Consider the following 19,602-nt stretch of genomic DNA (forward strand, 5'->3'; position numbering starts at 1 on the left):
GAGTGGATTTTTAGTAAAATAAGGCAGGATCTGGCCAAGGTAGACTGGGAACAGCTACTTGTGGGGAAATCTACAGAGGAGCAGTGGGGGGTGTTCAAAAAGGAAATGGGGAGGGTACAGGCTCAACATGTTCCCTCTAGGGTGATAGGAAGGAGTAACAAGCCCAGAGAACCATGGATGACCAGAGATATTCAGGATATGATGAGAAGGAAAAGAGAGGCTTTTAGCAGGTACAAGGGAAGCAAATCAGCGGAGGCCTGAGTGGTGTACAGAAAGTGCAGGGTGGAGCTTAAGAAAGCAATTAGGAGACCAAAGAGGGGATATGAGAAAGCTCTGGCTGATAAAAATATGGAAAATCCCAAAATATTCTATAAGTATATCAATGGGAAGAGGATAACCAGGGAAAGAGTAGGGCCCATAAGGGACCAAGGGAGCAATCTATGGGTGGAGCCAGAGGACATTGGTAGAGTGTTGAACGAATACTTCACATCCATCTTCACCCAAGAGAATGGGGATGAAGGTATGGAACTCGGGGAGAGAGACTGCAAGGTTCTTAAGTAAATTGATCAGGGAGTGACAAGGTATTGGAGGTGTTGGCAGGCTGAAAAGTAGACAAGTTCCAGGTCCGGATGATTTGTGCCCCAGACTGCTGAGGGAGGCAAGGGAGAGATCGCAGGGGCTCTGACCCAAATTTTTAATTCCTCTCTGGCCACGGGGTAGGTGCCAGAGGACTGGAGAACAGCTAATGTGGTTCCGCTATTTAAGAAGGGTTGTAGAGATAAGCCAGAGAACGACAGGCCAGTGAGTCTCATGTCAGTCGTAGGGAAACTATTGGAGAAAATTCTGAAGGAGAGTGTCTATCTCCACTTGGAGAGGCAATGTTTGATCAGGGATAGTCAGCATGGCTTTGTCAGAGGGAGGTCATGCCTAACAAATTTGATTGAATTTTTTGAAGAGGTGACTAGGTGTGTAGATGAGGGTAGTGCAGTTGATGTAGTCTAAATGGATTTCAGCAAAGCCTTTGAGAAGGTCCCACATGGGAGACTTATAAAGAAGGCAAATGCACATGGGATACAGGATAATTTGATAAGGTGGATTCAAAATTGGCTTAGTTGTCGGAGACAGAGGGTGATGACAGAAGGATGCTTTAGTGACTGGAAGCCGGTGTCCAGTGGCATACCACAGGGAATTGTGCTGGGTCCCCTATTTGTCATTTATATAAACGACATAGATGACTATGTGGGGGGTAGAACTAGTAAGTTTTTGGATGGCACAAAGATTGGCCGGGTAGTTAACAGTGAGGTTGAGTGTCTTGGGCTACAGGAAGATATAGACAGGATGGTCAAATGGGCAGATAAGTGGCAGATGGAATTTAACCCTGAAAAGTGTGAGGTGATACACTTTGGAAGGAGTAATTTGACAAGGAAGTATTCAATAAATGGCATGACACTAGGAAGTTCCAAGGAACAAAGGGACCTTGGCGTGTGTGTCCATAGATCTCTGAAGGCGGAGGGGCATGTTAGTCGGGTGGTGAAAAAGGCACATGGGGCACTTGCCTTTATCAATCGAGGCATAGATTACAAAAGTTGGGAGGTCATGTTGGAGTTGTATGGAACCTTGGTGAGGCCACAGCTGGAGTACTGTGTGCAGTTCTGGTCGCCACACTATAGGAAGGATGTGATTGCACTGGAGGGGGTGCAGAGGAGATTCACCAGGATGTTGCCTAGGTTGAAACATTTAAGTTATGAAGAGAGGTTGGATAGACTTGGGTTGTTTTTGTTGGAGCAGAGAAGACTGAGGGGCGACCTGATCAAGATGTACAAGATTATGAGGGGCATGGACAGGGCGGATAGGGAGCAGCTGTTCCCCTTAGTTGAAGGGTCTGTCACAAGGGGACATAAGTTCAAGGTGAGGGGCAGGAGGTTTAGGGGGGATGTGAGGAAAAACATTTTTACCCAGAGGGTGGTGACGGTCTGGAATGCACTGCCTGGGAGGGTGGTGGAGGTGGGTAGCCTCACATCCTTTAAAAAGTACCTGGATGAGCACTTGGCACGTCATACTATTCAAGTCTATGGGCCAAGTGCTGGTAAATGGGATTAGGTAGATGGGTCAGGTGTTTCTCAGACTCGATGGGCCGAAGGGCCTCTTCTGCATTCTGTGAACTTTTAAGAGTTCAGCACTTGGCCCTGAGCTAGGGGTAGTTCCCTAATGAACAGTACCTTCACTGGGTACAGTGGGTCTTTCCTTATTCAGTTTCGGCTGCCTTAAGTCCCTTCCTTGTTTTACTCTCTGGGAAGCTCGATCTTTCTCCCTTTCCTCTTTTTGGAATTCTTTTTCTTTCTTTTCTCCTTTCTCTCTCCCTCTCTCTATTCGTGTCTCTTCCTTTCTTCTTTTCTCTCTTGTCTCTCCCTCTCTTTCTCTTTCCCTTCCTTCGAATTCTAGCTCTGGTTTCTGTTGTGTTCCAGCTGTATCCTTGCTGACGCTAGCTGGTTTGCTTTGAATTCTGAAGCAGCCTCTGGTTCTTGAAATTCAGTGTCAGAATGGTTGGTTACAAGTTTTAGGATTTTGTGTCTCAGAGCTTTGGACGGATCTCTGTCTCTAAATGCCTTGTTATACTCCTTAACTCAGCAATGATGGGGCTTTTTAACTGTCTGAAGTTACCACACTCTGTTTTAGGAAGGTGCTGACTTCAAATGTGGGACATTTTCAGTACTCTAGGACTACAAACCACAAGAAAACCTGTATTGAAGTTTTTGAAAAACTTCTAGGGATCAATTTGGTTCCCTGCTTCCAGTTCCTCCTTTGTTTGTGGGTTGCTCATGGATGCAGCCCTCAAATTTCTGTTACGGTGAGGTGAGGAAGGGCTTGAATGGCTCCCCTCTCTGCTCTCTCGTTTGATCGCAACAGGTTCTTTTTGTTTGAAAAGGATATACTTGCCAGTTCAGTGAGTAATTAACTGTTTACGTGCTGTGATCACAAAAGAACCAATAGGACAGATTTATTTGAGTTTAACAAAGAAAGAGGATAGCTATATTATACTTAAACCGATTTTAGTAAAATAATAAAATATGCACTGAGTTTCACGAGCACACAAATACAGATTATACACTGGGGAAGGCTAGGTTGGCCAAATTAGAGTCCATAAGAAAAGAGTATAACACTCAGTAGTTTGATGACTCGGCTGGCTTCAGGCTGAATTTGATGATCTCCATGCCTCCAATTTAAAGATGTAGATGACTGAGTTGGTGGTCCTTTGGGAGTCGGTAGTGCTGGCTTGGATTCTTGTAAGAAACCTCTGTCTGCAGCAGGGCATCACCGAATGATCACACTCAATAGACAGAGCTCGAAGCTTACCAGGTAGGTTGGAGAAAAAAGGACACAGGAGGGATCTCCCTCGGGTCTTCTCCCTAAGCTGCTTGCCCTCAGTTCTGATGAGAAAACATATGTTGAAAACACAGGGTTGGCTTGTCATGTGATCTTCCTGTTCCAACTGTCAGGGGGATTCAAAAAACACATTAGGGAGAATTTTCTCCCCGTCGGGTGGGCTGGGCGAGAGCAGGTGTGGGCGGGCGTGCAGCCGATCGCTGCCCGTGATTGGCTGCGTGCCGCCATTTTACATGGGTGGGCCAATTAAGGCCCGTCCAGCATGACACGCACCCGGAAGCGCTCAGCACTACCTGTGCAGGAGGAGGGAGAGTTGGGGCCTGCGCTCTTTCGCGCGCGCAGAAATCTCCCTGAGGCAGCTCCGTGCCTCAGGGAGACTATTTGATTATGAAAAATTGAAATAAAGAAGAAAAAAAATATTCAGGCATGTCCCCTCATGTGACACTGTCACATGAGCTGGGACATGTCAATGAGCTTTAATAAAAAATTTTATTAAACTTTTAAACGCTTCATGAAACCTGATCCCGCCCATGGATGAGGTTCCATGAAGGCTGCCTGGGCTCTTCGCCTGCCCGCCAACCTTAAGATTGGACAGGCAGCCCTGTTAATAACTTTAATGAGGGGATTAATGGCCTTAACAGGCCTTTGTCAGTTCGGCGGGCATGCAGCCGACTCCGGTGCGCGACCGCTGAACTGAAGATCGGAATGATGCGCGGTAATGTCGGGATGCACGCCTGACATCACCGCGTGTCATTTTACGTGTCGGTGAGCAGGGCCTGCCTCCACATGCTGTCGGAAAGATTCAGGCCATTGTTTGTGTATCCCAAAGGTGATTTGATTAGTTCCTGCCTGGAAGCTAACTGAGTCAGGGCCCATTGTCCAAGTGATTTGCCTTAATGGCACATCTCCAACAGCTGAATACCTCAAGTGATTGTCATAGATGCCTTGTTAATGAGACGGGAGATGTTAATCCTTTAAATTCCTCTGAAGTCATTGTATTTGATGGGTTGTGCGCACAGACTGACTCCACTGCAATAAATTGGAATGTGAAATGTATAGGATTGCACATTGGGGTTAGCCATTTTGGGCTGTGAATCCAAGTCACTTTAGTCTCTGTGGGAAAAATTTTCCCCTGTCAGGTGGGGTTGGGTAGGGGCAGACACGAACCCAATTGATGCCCCATTTTACGTGGGCAGGCCAATTAAGGCTGGCCCAGCGTGATGCTCTCCCAGAAGCGCTGAACGCTCCCTGTGCGGGTGTTTGGGGGGTGGATTCCCTGAGCCGGGAGTGCACTCTTTTGCGCATGCGCGCGAAAGAGCGCAAAAATCTCCCTGAGGCACAAAGGTGCCTCAGGAAGATCAGTTGATATCTAAAAATTGAAATAAAGTAATTTTAAAAATTTTAAACGTATCCCCTCATGTGACACTGTCACATGAGCTGGAACATGTCAAAGAATTATTTTAAAAATTTTTATTGAATTTTAAAGCGCTTAATGGAACCTCATCCCCACCATGGATGAGGTTTCATGAAGAATGTGAAGGCCGCCTGGGCTTTTCGCCTGCCTTAAGGTTGGTCGGGCAGCTCATTGCTGAAATTAGTTTTTAATACGCCTTTGACTGTTCGGTGGGCGCGCAGCTGAGTTGGTTGTGGGCCCGTCGAACTGGAAACTTAAATGATGTGCAGTGACGTTGGGACGCCCGCCCGACATCACCGCGCATCAGCGAGCAGGCCCCACCCCCACTCACCGACCGGAGAATTCAGCCCTGTGTTTCTAAAGAGTCTGTTTTAAAAGTTCAATTCAGGTTTCCAGCCAGTGGAATAAAAATCATCATTTGGCATAAAACGCATCTTTATAACACAGGCCGCCCAGCATCAATGTGGGCACGGGACACGGCAAGCCCATCCCTGTAAACCTTGCAACGTCCTCCCTGCTAATGTATGGGGACCTGTGCAAAAATTGAGAGAGCTGATCCTCAGACTAGTGAGTCAACAGCCTGGCATAGTCATACTCAGAATCATACCTTTCAACCAATGCCTCGGACTCTACCATCACCATCCCTAGATATGTCCTGTTAACATTGACTCACAGCCCCATGAGGTTTCACAACATCAGGTCAAACATGGGAAAGGAAATCTCTTGCTGAATACCACTTAATGACTTCCCTCAGCTGATGAATCAGTACTCCTCCATGTTGAATAGCAATTGGAAGAAGCACTGAGGGAGCAAGGGAGTATACACTGGGTCAGGGAGTTCAATGCCTGTCGCTATGAAGTGACTTGGTAGCACCGCTACTGACCAAGTCCCGAAGGACATATATGCCAGACTGGGTATGCAGCAGATGGTGAGGGGACCATCACAAGGGAAAAAGCTATATGACCTCATCCTCACCAATCTGGCTATCGCAGATGCATCTGTCCAGACAGTATTGTTAGAAGTGACCACAGCGGAGGTGAAGTTCCATCCTCACATTGAGGACGCCCTCCGTTGTGTTCTCTGGCACTTTCACCATTCTAAATGCAATAGAACAGATCTGGCACCTCAAAATTAAGCATCCATAAGCTTCTGTCAGCCATCAGCAGCAACAGAATTGTATTCCACCACTTCTGTAATCTATGGCCAGGCATATTTCTCACTCTTCCATTACCATCAAGCCAGGTGATCAACCCCTGATTCAATGAGAAGCGTAGAAGTGTATGCAAGGAACAGCACCAGGCATAGCTGAAAATTAGGTGTCAGCCCGGTGAAGCTACAATGCAGAACTGGCTGCATGCTAGTCAGCGTGTACAGCATGCTTTAGAGAGAGCTAAGGTGTGTTGCAACCAATGGATCAGATCAAAGTCTATATAAAGCAAAAGCTATGGAGTCTGGCAACATCACAACTGTAGTAAATCAGAATTAGCCACACTCCCAACCAAGCTGCTCCTGTACAGCTGCAACACTGGCATCTACTGGATAAAGTGGAAAATTGCCCAAGTACATCCTGTCCATAAAAAAATCCAATCCATTCAATTATTGCCCCATCAGCCTACTGTCAGTCATCAACAAAGTGATGGAAGGTACCATTGACAGTGGTATCAAGTGCCACTTACTCAGCAATAACTTATTCACTGATGCTCAGTTTGGGTTCCACCAGGACCACTTGGCTCCAGACTTCACTTCAGATTGGGCCAAACATGGATAAAAGAGCTGAATTCAGAGGTGAGGTGAGACTTGACATCAAGGCAGCATTTAACTGATTATGGCTTTAGGGTCCCTCGTAAAATAGGAATCAGAGGAAAACTCCTCACTGGCTGGAGTTATATCTGGCACAAAGGAAGTTAGTTGTGGTTGCCGGATGTCAAATCATATTAGCCTCAGGACATCGCTACAGGAGTTCCTTAGGCAGTATCCTAGACCCAGTCATCTTCAGCTGCTTAAATGATTTTCCTTCCATCTTAAAGTCAGAAGTAGAAACGTTCGATGATAATTGCTGTTCCATTCAGATGTCCAGTTCCATTCACATCTCCTCAGATAATGCAGAGGTTCGCACCTGCATGCAACAAGACTCTCCTGCCATTGGAAACAGCTTTTCATTATTTACTGTATCTAATCCCTTCATAATTTTGAACATTTCTATTTAACCTTAATTTTCTATACTCAAGGAGAATAATCCCACCTTTCCAATCTCTCATAAAAGAAGCTTCAGACCCCTGATATAATTCCAGTAAATCTTCTCTGCCCCCTCTTCAAGGCCTTGACATCTTTGCTTGAAGTCATAGTAGGGTTGTCTTCTTATTTATTCTTTCGCAGGATGTGTGCATCACTGGCTAGGCCAGCATTTGTTACCCATCCCCAACTGTCTTTGAGAAGGTGGTGCTGATTTACCTTCTTGAACCACTGCGGTCCATGTAGTGTAGGTACACCCACGGTGCTGCTAGGGTGGGAGTTCCAGGATTTTGTCCCATTGACAGTGAAGGAATGGTGATATAGTTCCGAGTATGTTAATTGAAAGGGAACTTGCAGGTAATGGTGTTCCCATGCATCTGCTGCCCATGCTTCTGTACCACTCCATAGCGCTATAGGGCCGCATTTCAGCATGTCTACAAAGAGGTGCAGCCAGGTTTCAGGCCACAGCAGACCATTATCACCCCTGTATGTGCCAGCCGTTTGCTGGAAAAAGTCACAGTCAATGGTACACCATGGCTTCTGCTATTATGTGGACAAAGGTTTTAAGAAGACCAATCCTTACATAATTTTCATGTAGGTGTGCCAGGACCTGCTGAAATGATTGGACTTCATGGCAGGTTCAATTAGTCACTTGAACACACCTTCCTTTGTGCAGTAACATTAAAGTATGACATCCTATTATTGGGATGCATCTGAAGTGCCAGCCAGTATAAATGTGCATAGGACATTTACACCTCATAATGACGTCACTGGGGTTCTGTTTCCACAACAGCAGAATGTCTGCCAAAGCAATTTCACCTCTGACAGTTCAGCTTTGGCTGCAAGGAGGGGGGGCACTGGCCATCTTTTGGGCAGCCTGACCAACCAGGCATTTCTCCCTGGTTCCTCCTTTTCTTCCTTGAAATCCTAAGTGACAGCAGATATTTTTTAATAAATAAATGAATGAGTAGGCCTGAAAAAGCCGAAACACACATACTTAAAAATGTTTGAGCCTCCTAAAGGTGCTTCTGCCTGAAAATCAGCCCTGAGGTTGGCCTCCATCACACCAAAAGCTGTAAAATGGGGCGGTGCCTTTTCCCATCCCCTTTTGAATTATCTAATGAAGCTCCCATTTGCTTCAAGCAGAACTTCAAATGCCCACTCTAGGTCCAACTGCTTAATGGAGTGGAGGCTAAATTCGGTGGCAATGTTGCCAAACAAATTTTCCAAAGACTTCTGTGTTGTATGGCCTGTCTGTGCCTGAAGTCTGAGCACAGTGAACACTAAAATCTATCTTTCTGCTTTGCTATGAGCAACTCGTATGTTTTACGAGTATCACAAATATTTCTTTTGTATATACAGTATACCTTACGGATTAAAATAAAATCCATCAGAGCACCACTTCCTAAAATGAGGTAAGTGGAGCAATATAAGGAACCACACATTTATTTAATTCATAAATGATGTCCTCAAACAATGTTATGATCTGAATAAGGTTTATTATGTTAACTTTATTTGGCATTGAAAACATTTTAATTTCTGTGAATATTCTGTTCTGTTTCAACATGTTGAACTGATGTGGAATTTTCAACAATTATAATTTAACGGTTTGGGTACAATAATTTTTCATATTTGTAAATTACTCAAACATTTATGATCTCATTTCAGACATTGCTGCTCCATTTGTGGCACCTGTGGACCTTCAGGCTTATCCCTTATATTGTACAGTAGTGGCTTATCCCACGGACCTTAACACAATTAAAGAGAGGGTAGAGAATAGGTTTTACAGGTGAGTTTAAGCTTTGTTTTACGTGAGATCAAGAATAAAGGTGCAGTGGTAACAAATACCTGTGTTGATAGAACATGGACATTTATTTAACTTGGCGATTAGGAATTCAAATCTCACTTTTGACTGAGATGTTGTCCTACTTGCTGTCAGATGAAGGACTGTGTTACAATGAAAGGCTCCTTCTCTGTAGGAACAAATGACTTATATCTGGATTCGCTGTAGCATACCAGCTCAGGCAACACGGTTGGTGTACTAGAACAGGAAATAGCAGGTCAAAAGCTCGCACACAGTTTCTCACATGTTGAGGTTATTGGGCAAAATTTTACAGCCCCTCCCACCCGCAGGATTTTCCAGTCCCGCCGAAGTCAGTGAATGGCTTGCTGCATTTGTGTGCCCGCCCCTGTCGCAATGGGGCTGTAAAATTTCACCCATTACTCAGTTTAGTAGCAGGAAGTTGCATTGGGTCATTGTTAAGCTGCTCTTGGACGGATGGAAGAAGGAAAAAGTTAAATGGTGAATTCACCTGCATTGGCTCAGGTCTGCCTCTTCATTCAATTAGGGAAATGAGTGACAGATTTAAAGAGGAGAAAATACTTAAGAATGCCTTTGACAGCAGATAGGAATTGCCCATAGCCTAGCAATCCAGCCCTCTTTACTCAAGAGGAAGAATTGCAATGTGAGTAATACCAAAATTGTGGGGGCTTCGATCAGTATTACAGTGAAAAATAGATTTGCATTTATTCAAATAGTTCTTTCAATTTTTACCTATTGTAAAATGAACAAATTCCCTGCCAGTATTTACTTTCAATTGTTGTTCACTAAGAGAGCGTCAACTTGCAGAAAGAACTTTTTGTCAGCTGTAATTCAGTGGCAGCATTCTTGCCTCTGAACCAGAAGCTCTAGGTTAAAGACCTAATTAAGATTTGAGCATAAGATCTGGGCTGACACTGCAGTCTGTTTCATATTATATTTCAGTAGGTACTGAAGCGATAATGATGCATCCGCTGTGAAAATTTGCAGCAGGGTGTAAATGGTGGATGCAGTGATTTGTACTATTAGATTTTGCAAATTCATGCACCCATCATCGAGCTTTGCATTCTGGTAACGAATATTGGGAATTTAGATGCGGAGATTAGCAAGATTTTCTGTCCACCGTTATTTTACAAATGATACAATGCAATGGAAATTTAGAAAAAAAGAGTTGCTTATCCTTATCCAGTTGCATTCTCCAAATGAATAAGCATATTTAATGAATGATTTCTCACTTAATTATTTGTTGGCCTTTTATCCCTTAACTTACTTCATTCCTAACTCTCAGCTTTGAGTTTGATTTTGATTTGTGTTAAATGAAGGATGACATGAATCAATGCCAATAGAAACTTTTTTTTTCTCATTTGGGTGATGTCATGCTGGGTGCAGCGTTCTCCAGAAGCTGGATTGTAGTATATATCTCCGCCTACACACCCATTGCTGGTGCTCTTCAGTGGTTTGTGTAATATAAATTTTATATGGTTAAGTAAAGTGAAGCTATTATTTTTCAGACGTATGTCATCCCTGATGTGGGAGGTACGATATATTGAACACAATGCACGGACTTTCAACGAACCTGGAAGCCCCATAGTTAAATCTGCCAAATTAGTCATCGATGTTCTCCTGCAGTTTGTAAAGTAAGTTTTTCTTTGTTGTGGATCTGTTTGTCTATATAAAAATACGGCTCCTAGTACACATCTGTCATACCTCATGGCATAACATTTTGTTATGCATATCAAGTACCTGTCATGCTCTACCTGATTAACAATTGAACAAACTTGAGGAAAAAGGTACGTGAAGAGAAGAAAGGATGGCAGACACTGTAGGTTATTTATTTTCATTTTGATAACAACAACTTGTATTTCTGTGGAGCCTTCAATGTATTAAAACATTGCATGGTGCTTCACAGATAAGTTATCAAACAAAATTTGACACAAAGCCACGCAAGGAAATAGTAGGGAAAATGACCAAAAGCCTGGTCAAAGAGGCACAGAGGTATAGAGAGGGAATTCCAAAGCATTAAACCTTGAGCATTAGCCACTGGTGAAGACTTAAATTTGGGGATGCACAAGAGCCTAGTATTAGAAGAGTGCAAATATCTCAAGAGGCTTTGTAGGGCTGGAGGAGATTTAAGTTAGGGAGGGGAAAGGCCATGGAGGCACTTGAAAGCAAGGACGATAATTTTAAAATTGGGGCATTAATTAACCGGAAGCCAACGTAGGTCAGTGAGCCCGGGTTGATGGGTGAATGGGTCTTGGTATGAGTAAGGGCACCAGCAGCAGATTTGGATAACCTCAGCTTTAGTTAGGGTAAAATGTGAGAAGCCTGACAGGTGTTTGTTGGAATAATCAAGTCTGGAGTAACAAAGGCATGATGAGGATTTCAGCATCAGATGAGCTGAGGCAGGAGTCTGGTAGTGTTGCGGAGGTGGAGATAGGCAGTTTTAGTGATGGCATGGGTATGTGGTCGGCAGCTTATCTCAGAATCAAATATGACACTAAGCTGGGAAAAATCTGATTCGACTTCAGACTGTTGTAAGGGAGAGGAATGGAATTGGTGGCTAGGGAGTTTGTGGCGGGAAATTCCTTTAATATCTAGCAGAGGAAATTTCTGCTCATGCAGTACTGAATGTCAGATAATCAATCTAGCAATTTAGAGACGGTAGAGGGGTCGAGAGAGATGATGGTGAGGTGGAGCTGGGTGTTGTCAGTGTGCATGTGGAAAGTTTTTCTGTGTTTTTGGATGATAGACTGACACCTTTCCAAAGGGAGAAGCAGAGAGCTGATATCTTGTAATTAGCCTGTAATTGACCTCAGAATGTGCTTTCTTGGACCACATTTTCACAGGAGGTATTGGAGCAGTGACAGTGTAAGCTAGGTTTAAACATAGTCATCCTAACAAGTAAACAACACAACCATGTTCCAGATCCCGATACCTGCGAGCAATGCCATAAATATTCTATTGTAGGGAGTGTGGGTGGGCTAGACAGAAACATTTCCCCAGTGAAACAAAATATTTGAAATTAATTACATCTAAAGTGAAGCCTTCATATTTTTTCTAGGCATTTAGGTATTCATTTACTGAATTAGAATAGTACCTTAGAGGTCCTCCAACAATTTGCTCTCTTTTATCAATTCAGATAGTTTCAAAAATTTGTAGATCGCTTTTGTTCTGCCAGCTTAATTGATGTTGTAATGATGTGGCAAGTGCCAGGTGGATCAAATCCACAAGGGAAACTTGGTCACACTATCAAAATGGTTTTGTAAAATGTGTTTATTAAGAGATGTGTGCATTGCATTCAGAAGATGGTATGAGGCACGAGTTGGCTATGATGGATTGGGAAACGTTACTTAAAGGGATGACGGTGGATAGGCAATGGCAAACATTCAAAGAGAGCATGGGTGAACTGCAACAATTGTTTATTCCTGTCTGGAGCAAAAGTAAAATAGGAAAGGTGGCCAAACCATGGCTTACAAGGGAAATTAGACGGACTATTAGATCCAAGGAAGAGGCATACAAATTGGCCAGAAAATGCAACAGACCTGAGGATTGGGAGCAGTTTATAATTCAGCAAAGGAGGACCAAGGGATTGATTAAGAAGGGCAAAATAGAGTACGAACGTAAGCTTGCAGGGAACATAAAAACTGACTGTAAAAGTTTCTATAGGTATGTAAAGAGAAGAAGATTGATGAAGACAAATGTAGGTCCCTTACAGTCAGAAACGGGAATTTATAATGGGGAACAAAGAAATGGCTGACCAACTAAATAAATACTTTGGTTCTGTCTTCACAAAGGAGGACACAAATAACATACCAGAAATGTTGGGGAACACAGGGTTTAGTGAGAGGGAGGAACTGAAAGAAATCAGTATTAGTAGGGAAATGATGTTGGGGAAATTGATGGGATTGAAGGCCGATAAATCCCCAGGGCCTGATAATCTAGATCCCAGAGTACTTAAGGAAGTGACCCCAGAAATAGTGCATGCATTGGTGGTCATCTTCCGAGATTCTGAGAACAGTTCCTACAGATTGGAGGGCAGCTAATGTAACCCCACTATTTTAAAAAGGAGATAGAGAGAAAACAGGGAATTATAGACTAGTCAGCCTGACGTTGGTAGTGAGGAAAACTCTCGAGTCCATTATAAAAGATTTCATAGCTGAGCACTTGGAAATCAGTGGCAGATTCCGACAGAGTCAGCATGGATTTATGAAAGGGAAATCATGCTTGACAAATCTACTGGAATTTTTCGAGGATGTAGCTAGTAGAGTTGATGAGGGGGGGGCCAGTGGATGTGGTTTATTTGGACTTTCAGAAGGCTTTCGACAAAGTCCCACATAAGAGATTGGCATGTAAAATTAAAGCGCAAGGAATTGGAGATAGTGTATTGAGATGGATAGAAAATTGGTTGGCAGACAGGAAACAAAGAGTAGGAATAAACAGGTCTTTTTCCGAATAGCAGGCAGTTACTAGTGGGGTACCACAGGGATCGGTGCTGGGACCCCAGCTATTCACAATATATATTAATAATTTAGCTGAGGGAACTAAATGTAATATCTCCAAATTTGCAGATGACACAAAGCTGGGTGGGAGGGTGAGCTGTGAGGAGGATGCAGAGATGCTTCAGTGTGATTTGGACAAGCTGAGTGAGTGGGCAAATGCATGGCAGATGCAGTATAATGTGGATAAATGTGAGGTTATCCACTTTGGTAGCAAAAACAGGAAGTCAGACTATTATCTGAATGGCTATAAATTGAGAGAGGGGAATGTGCAACGAGATCTGGGTGTCCTTGTACACCAGTCGCTGAAGGTAAGCATGCAGGTGCAGCAGGCGTTAAAGAAGGCAAATAGTATGTTGACCTTCATAGCCAAAGGATTCGAGTACAGGAACAGGGATGTCTTGCTGCAATTGTACAGGGCCTTGGTGAGACCACACTTGGAATATTATGTGCAGTTTTGGTCTCCTTATCTGAGGAAGGATGTACTTGCTATAGAGGGAGTGCAGCGAAGGTTTACCCGACTGATTCTTGGGATGGCGGAACTGACATATGAGGAAAGATTGAGCCGGTTAGGATTATATTCGCTGGAGTTCAGAAGAATGAGGGGGGATCTCATAGAAACTTATAAAATTCTAACAGGATTAGACAGGGTAGATGCAGGAAGGATGTTCCCGATGGTGGGGGAGTCCAGAAGCAAGGGTCACAGTCTGAGGATATGGGGTAGACCATTTAGGACCAAGATTAGGAGAAATTTCTTCACCCAGAGAGTGGTAAGCCTGTGGAATTTGCTACCACAGAAAGTAGTTGAGGCCAAAACATTATATGTTTTCAGGAAGGAGTTAGATATAACTCTTGGGGCAGAAGGGATCAAAGGATATGGGGAGAAAGCGGGAGCAGGCTGTTGAGTTGGATGATCAGCCATGATCATAATGAATGGCAGAGCAGGCTCGAAGAGCCGAATGGCCTACTCCTGCTGCTAGTTTCTATGTTTCTGTGTTAAGTAATGAGCCCACTAAAACCTTTAGAGATTTTAAAAATTAATTTAAAATATTTATTAACGTAAGAAAAGATTTGAAGCACATATGTAAGATCACAGTTACTTAATACTACAACAAATCCTAAAATCCTTAATTAACCTAACTCCCAACAACACACCCCCTTTAAGTCCAAAATAGATTTTGCATTTAAATAGCAAGCCAGCAAGTTACCACAGCACCCATTCGACAGTGGAATTCCAAAGGCTTTTCCCCAAATTTAGTTACTGGACACAGCATACTTTTGCAAAAATAGCTGGAGGCTTCTTCAAGGCTGTTTCACACATTCCTGTTAGATCGTACATGGCCCCACAAATGTAGTCTTTCATTCCCCTTTAGGTATGTTTCTCTCTCTTTAATCTGTAAATTCCATTATTCTATATGTCTTTGCAAATTTACTTTTCCCATAATATAAAAATCTTTCATGTTGCCAGTATGACCTCTTTTTTTAATTCATTCACAAGATATGGGCTTCGCTGGTTGGGCCAGCGTTTATTGCCCATCCCTAGTTGCCCCTTGAGAAGGTGGTGGCGAGTTGCCTTCTTGAACCACTACAGTCCATGTGGTGTAGGCACACCCACAGTGCTGTTAAGAAGGGAGTTCCAGGATTTTGACCGAGCAACAGTGATGGAACGGCGATATATTTCCAAGTCAGGATGGTGAATGACTTGGAGGGGAACTTCCACGTGGTGGTGTTCCCATGAATCTGCTGCCCTTGTCCTTCTAGATGGTAGTGGTCGTGGTTTTGGAAGGTGCTGTCGAAGGAGCCTTGGTGAATTCCTGCAGTGCATCTTGTAGATGGTACAAACTGCTGCTACTGTGCATCAGTAGTGCAGGGAGTGAATGTTTATGTATGTGGTGCCAATCAAGCGGGCTGCTTTGTCCAGGACGGTGTGAAAGAGTGTTTGGGGAGCTGCACTCATCTGGGCAAGTGGGGAGTATTCCATTACACTCCAGACTTGTGCCTTGTAGATGGTGGATAGGCACTGGGGAGTCAGGAGGTAAGTTACTTGTCACAGGATTCCTAGTCTCTGACCTGCTCTTATAGGCATTGTATTTATATAGCTAGCCCAGTTCAGTTTCTGGTCAATGGTAACCCCCAGAATGTTGCTAGTACGGGATACAGTGATGGTAATGCCATTGAACTTTATGGGGCGATGGTTAGATTCTCTCTTCTTGGAGATGGTCATTGCCTGGCACTTGTGTGGCACGAATGTAACTTGCCACATGTCAGTCCAAGCCTGGATATTGTCCAGGGCTTGCTGCATTTGGACATGGACTGCTTCAGTATCTGAGGAGTCGCGAACGATCATCAGCGAACATTCCCACTTCTGACTGAATGATGGAAGGAAGGTCATTGATGAAGCAGCTGAAGATCGTTGGGCCGAGGACACCACCCTGAGGTACTCCTGCAGTGATGCCCTGGAGCTGAGATGACTGACCTCCAACAGCCACAACCATCTTCCTTTGTGCTAAGTATGACTCCAATCAGTGGAGAGTTTTCCCCCTGATTCCCATTGACTCCAGTTTTGCTTGGGCTCCTTGATGCCACACTTGGTCAAATGCGGCCTTGATGTCAAGGGCACTCAGTGTCACCTCACAACGCTTGGCCTTAGTTATTTTACCAGTTGTAAACATCCTACCATCCCCATGAAATCCAAACAACTCATTCACTTCTCAAAATGCAAATTTCCTCACACCTTATATGCTAAGACCTCATCCATGTTTACTCATTAGTATTTCAAGTACCCTTCTACACCTAACTCCTTTTGATAATTTCAAGCTTACATCCTAGCTGACTCCAACTCAATTAAATCACACCCAGACAGAATCATCCATACTCACCCCTATAAACCTACTTTACAACAACCCACAATAATATTCTGAAAATTAGTTAGTTTTGTGTCAACATTGGGTTGGTTTTATTTGGAGGTGAATTACGGTTTAGAATCACAGAATATCTACAACATGGAAGGAGGCCATTCAGCCCATTGTGTCCATGCCAGCTTTCTACAAGAACAACTCTGCTAGTCCCACTTCCACACCCTTTCCCCGTGGTCATTCAAGTTTTTTTCGCTTCAGATATTTATCCAGTTCCCTTTTGAAAGTCCCCATTGTATCTGCCTCCATCACACTCTCATGTAGTGCGTTCCAAATCCTAGCCACTTGCTGCATTGGTCCTTTTGCCAATCACTTTAAATCAGTGTCTCCTGGTTTCTTGACTCTTTTTGCCAATGGGAACAGTTTTTCTCTGTTCCATCTGGACTGCTTATGATTTTGACACTTCTATCAAATCTCCTCTCAACTATCTCTAAGGAGAGCAATGCCAGCTTCTCCAATCTGACTGCAGTTCCTCATTCCTAGAACTATTCTCATAATTCTTTCCTGCATCCTCTCCCAAGCCTTCACACCCTTCCTAAAATTATTTTGCTCAGGGTAGGATACAGTATTCCAATTGAGGCTGAACCAGAGTTTAAGAAAGATTCATCATAACTTCCTTGCTTTTGTACTCCATGGGCTGGATTTTAGGTCCCCCCAGCCCCACCAGGCATGTTTTCGGGTGGCTAGCTCACTGCTTTCCCGCCCACCCCTGACCCGGTCTCCATAAAATGGTAGGAGGGCACCAAAATCAGCAGCCTGCCTGCCATTTTCAAAAAAATAATTAATGGGCACTTGAGCTTGTTAACAGACCAATTGACCCAAATATTACATTGGCCACGTCATTATACAGTTGGCATGGGCAGGCAGGCAGGAGTGCTCAGGCCATTTTTTTAACTAAACTGGATAAACGGCAGTAAGGAAGGGGGGGGCGCATGCACTTCTGGGGTGACCTGTGGGAATCAGGGCACCCAACCCCACCCCCCCTCTTCCACACAAGATGTTACTTTGTGACCTACCACCTGGCCACCAAAACCCACCTCGCCCACCATCCTCACATCCCCTCCCGAGGCTCTCCAATCCCTCCCCATCCAATATGCCCCTCTCTCCGAGATTCACGGTGTCTTCAACCCAGGGCTGTCCCAGCAGCGCCCACCGTTGAGTCCTGGTGCTGCTGGAACTAGCTCTCGAGGGTGGGACTTCCTTCCACCGAAGAGCAGAAGTCCTACTCTCGCCTGCTTAAGGCTGCACGGAGCACATTATAGCTGCAGGGCGGCCTTGTTTAACGTTGGTCGGCTCGGGACTGAAATTTCTCTTTGGAGGGGGGGGGAACAAGTAAAATTCAGCTTTATACCTCCATTTATAAGGCCTAGGATCAGTGTGCCTTTTAAACCACTTTCCCAACCAGCCCTGCCACCTTCAATTTTTTGTGCGCATATACCCCCAGGCCTTCCTGTTTCTGCATCCCCTTTAGAATTGCGCCCCTTACTTTATTCTATATTGCCTCACCTTGTTCTTCCTATCCAAAATGTACCACTTCACATTTCTCTGCATTAAATTTCACTTGCCCTGTGTCCATCCATTCCACCAGCCTGTCTTTGTCCTCTTGAAGTCTATCATGTCCTCCTGACAGTTCACAGTATTTCCGGGTTTTGTGTCAGTTGCAAATTTTGGAATTGTGCCCTGCACAAATAAATAAGTCTAGGTCAAGAAATACAGTGGCCGTAGTACTTACCCGTGGGAACTCCACTTTATAACCTGTTCCAGTCTGAAAAGCACTGTTCAGCACTCCTCTTTTTCCTGTCACTGTGCCAATTTTGTATCCATGTTGCCACTTTCCCTTTTATTCTGTGGGCTTCAGCTTTGCTATCAAGCCTGTTATCAAACTTTTTTGGAAGTCCATATACATCATATTAGCTGCCTTACCAACATCGACCTCTTACCTCATTTAGAAAACTCAATCAAGTTAGTTAAACACTATTTGCCTTTAAGAATTTGTGCTGACTTTCCCAATTAATCCGTATTTATCCAAGTGATTGTAAATTTAGTCCCAGATTATCATCTCTAAACCTTTCTCACCACCGAGGTTGAACTGACCTGTAGTTACCCTGACACTTTTTTTTCAACAAGGGTGTAACATTTACAAATCTCCAGCCCCCGGCACCACCCCTGTATCTAAGGAGGATTAGAAAATTATGGCCAGTACCTCCGCAGTTTCCACCCTTCCCTCAGCATTTTCAGATGCATCCTATTGATTCTGATGACTTATCAACTTGATGTACAGCCAGCCTTTCCAGTATTTCCTTTTTAAAATGTTTTTGTCTATCCAGAATCTCAACTACCTACTCTTTCACTATGACTTAGGCAGCACGTTATTCCTAAAGATAGATGTAAAGTACTCATTTAATACCTCAGTCACACCCCTGCCCCTGTGCGTAAAAACACTTTTTAATTCTTAATCAGCCCCACCACTCCTCTTACTACACTTTTACTAATTATATACTCACGGGAGAGAGTACAAAACCAACTGAGATTCTGATATGCTCATTAACATTGATCAAAGTTGTCAAGAATCTAAGGATGCTTCAGCGACAGTTATATATGTGAATTCTGTGGAGAAATCTGAATATTTTCTTAACCAAGGAATTCCATTGTTTAATTGTGTTCCAGGAAGAGTGACCACATTGTAACCTGCTTGTGCTCTGCTTGTACAGTAAAACTTACCAGAGATTTTTGTCTTATGCTTATTAGCATATCTACATAAAAGTATTTCTGGTTAAAAGCTACACAACAAGCAATGCTTAAGTATTGCTGAAAAAAGACGTTTTGCCGAAGCTTTTCGTCATACACTTATCAGGACGATCAGAAGTATATCAATGCCAGGAGAAGCAACAACTTTATACTGTATGAAAAGAGATAATTGGTTGGCAAGTGGACTCTGATTTGGTAGCGGTATTGCCATGGAGAATGCACCAGTTAATGGTGACTAGCAGTTAACTGTCAAGCATTGTTTGAAATTTAAACCAAGCAGCTTGACTCTGATTAGTCAAGGCATTGCCCTGAGGAATGAACCAGTGAATGGCTGTCACTTATTTTGTTTAGCTGAAGCTGGCGCAATGTGTGTACACGTTCTCACTATCTGCAAAGAACAGGGCCCTGTGTATTAATGTATGTAGCTTCCAATACATGCAAATGCGCCACACTGTGAGCCTGATAGACAATCTTAAATTGGTTGTCAGCGTAATTTTTAGCACACTCAGAATTATTTAGAAAATGTGGTCCTATCGCAGAATCGCGTCTAATGTTGGGCACTGTGCTTTGAATTTTGCAAGCATGGGCTGGTTG

The 19,602-nt window shown here is 43.7% G+C and overlaps 1 protein-coding gene across 1 annotated transcript in view; it reads left to right on the top strand.

Annotated features, from left to right (window-relative positions):
• The window catches only part of phip (PHIP subunit of CUL4-Ring ligase complex), a 244,017-nt gene that overhangs the window by 194,139 nt on the left and 30,276 nt on the right, over positions 1-19,602 (top strand). The window contains exons 31-32 of the mRNA XM_078542472.1: positions 8,699-8,819; positions 10,361-10,486. Coding sequence (XP_078398598.1) covers positions 8,699-8,819; positions 10,361-10,486 — 247 coding nt within the window. The remainder of the gene's footprint in view (positions 1-8,698; positions 8,820-10,360; positions 10,487-19,602) is intronic.

The sequence above is a fragment of the Cetorhinus maximus genome, chromosome 5, assembly GCF_964194155.1.
Source record: "Cetorhinus maximus chromosome 5, sCetMax3.hap1.1, whole genome shotgun sequence".
Taxonomy (NCBI): domain Eukaryota; kingdom Metazoa; phylum Chordata; class Chondrichthyes; order Lamniformes; family Cetorhinidae; genus Cetorhinus; species Cetorhinus maximus.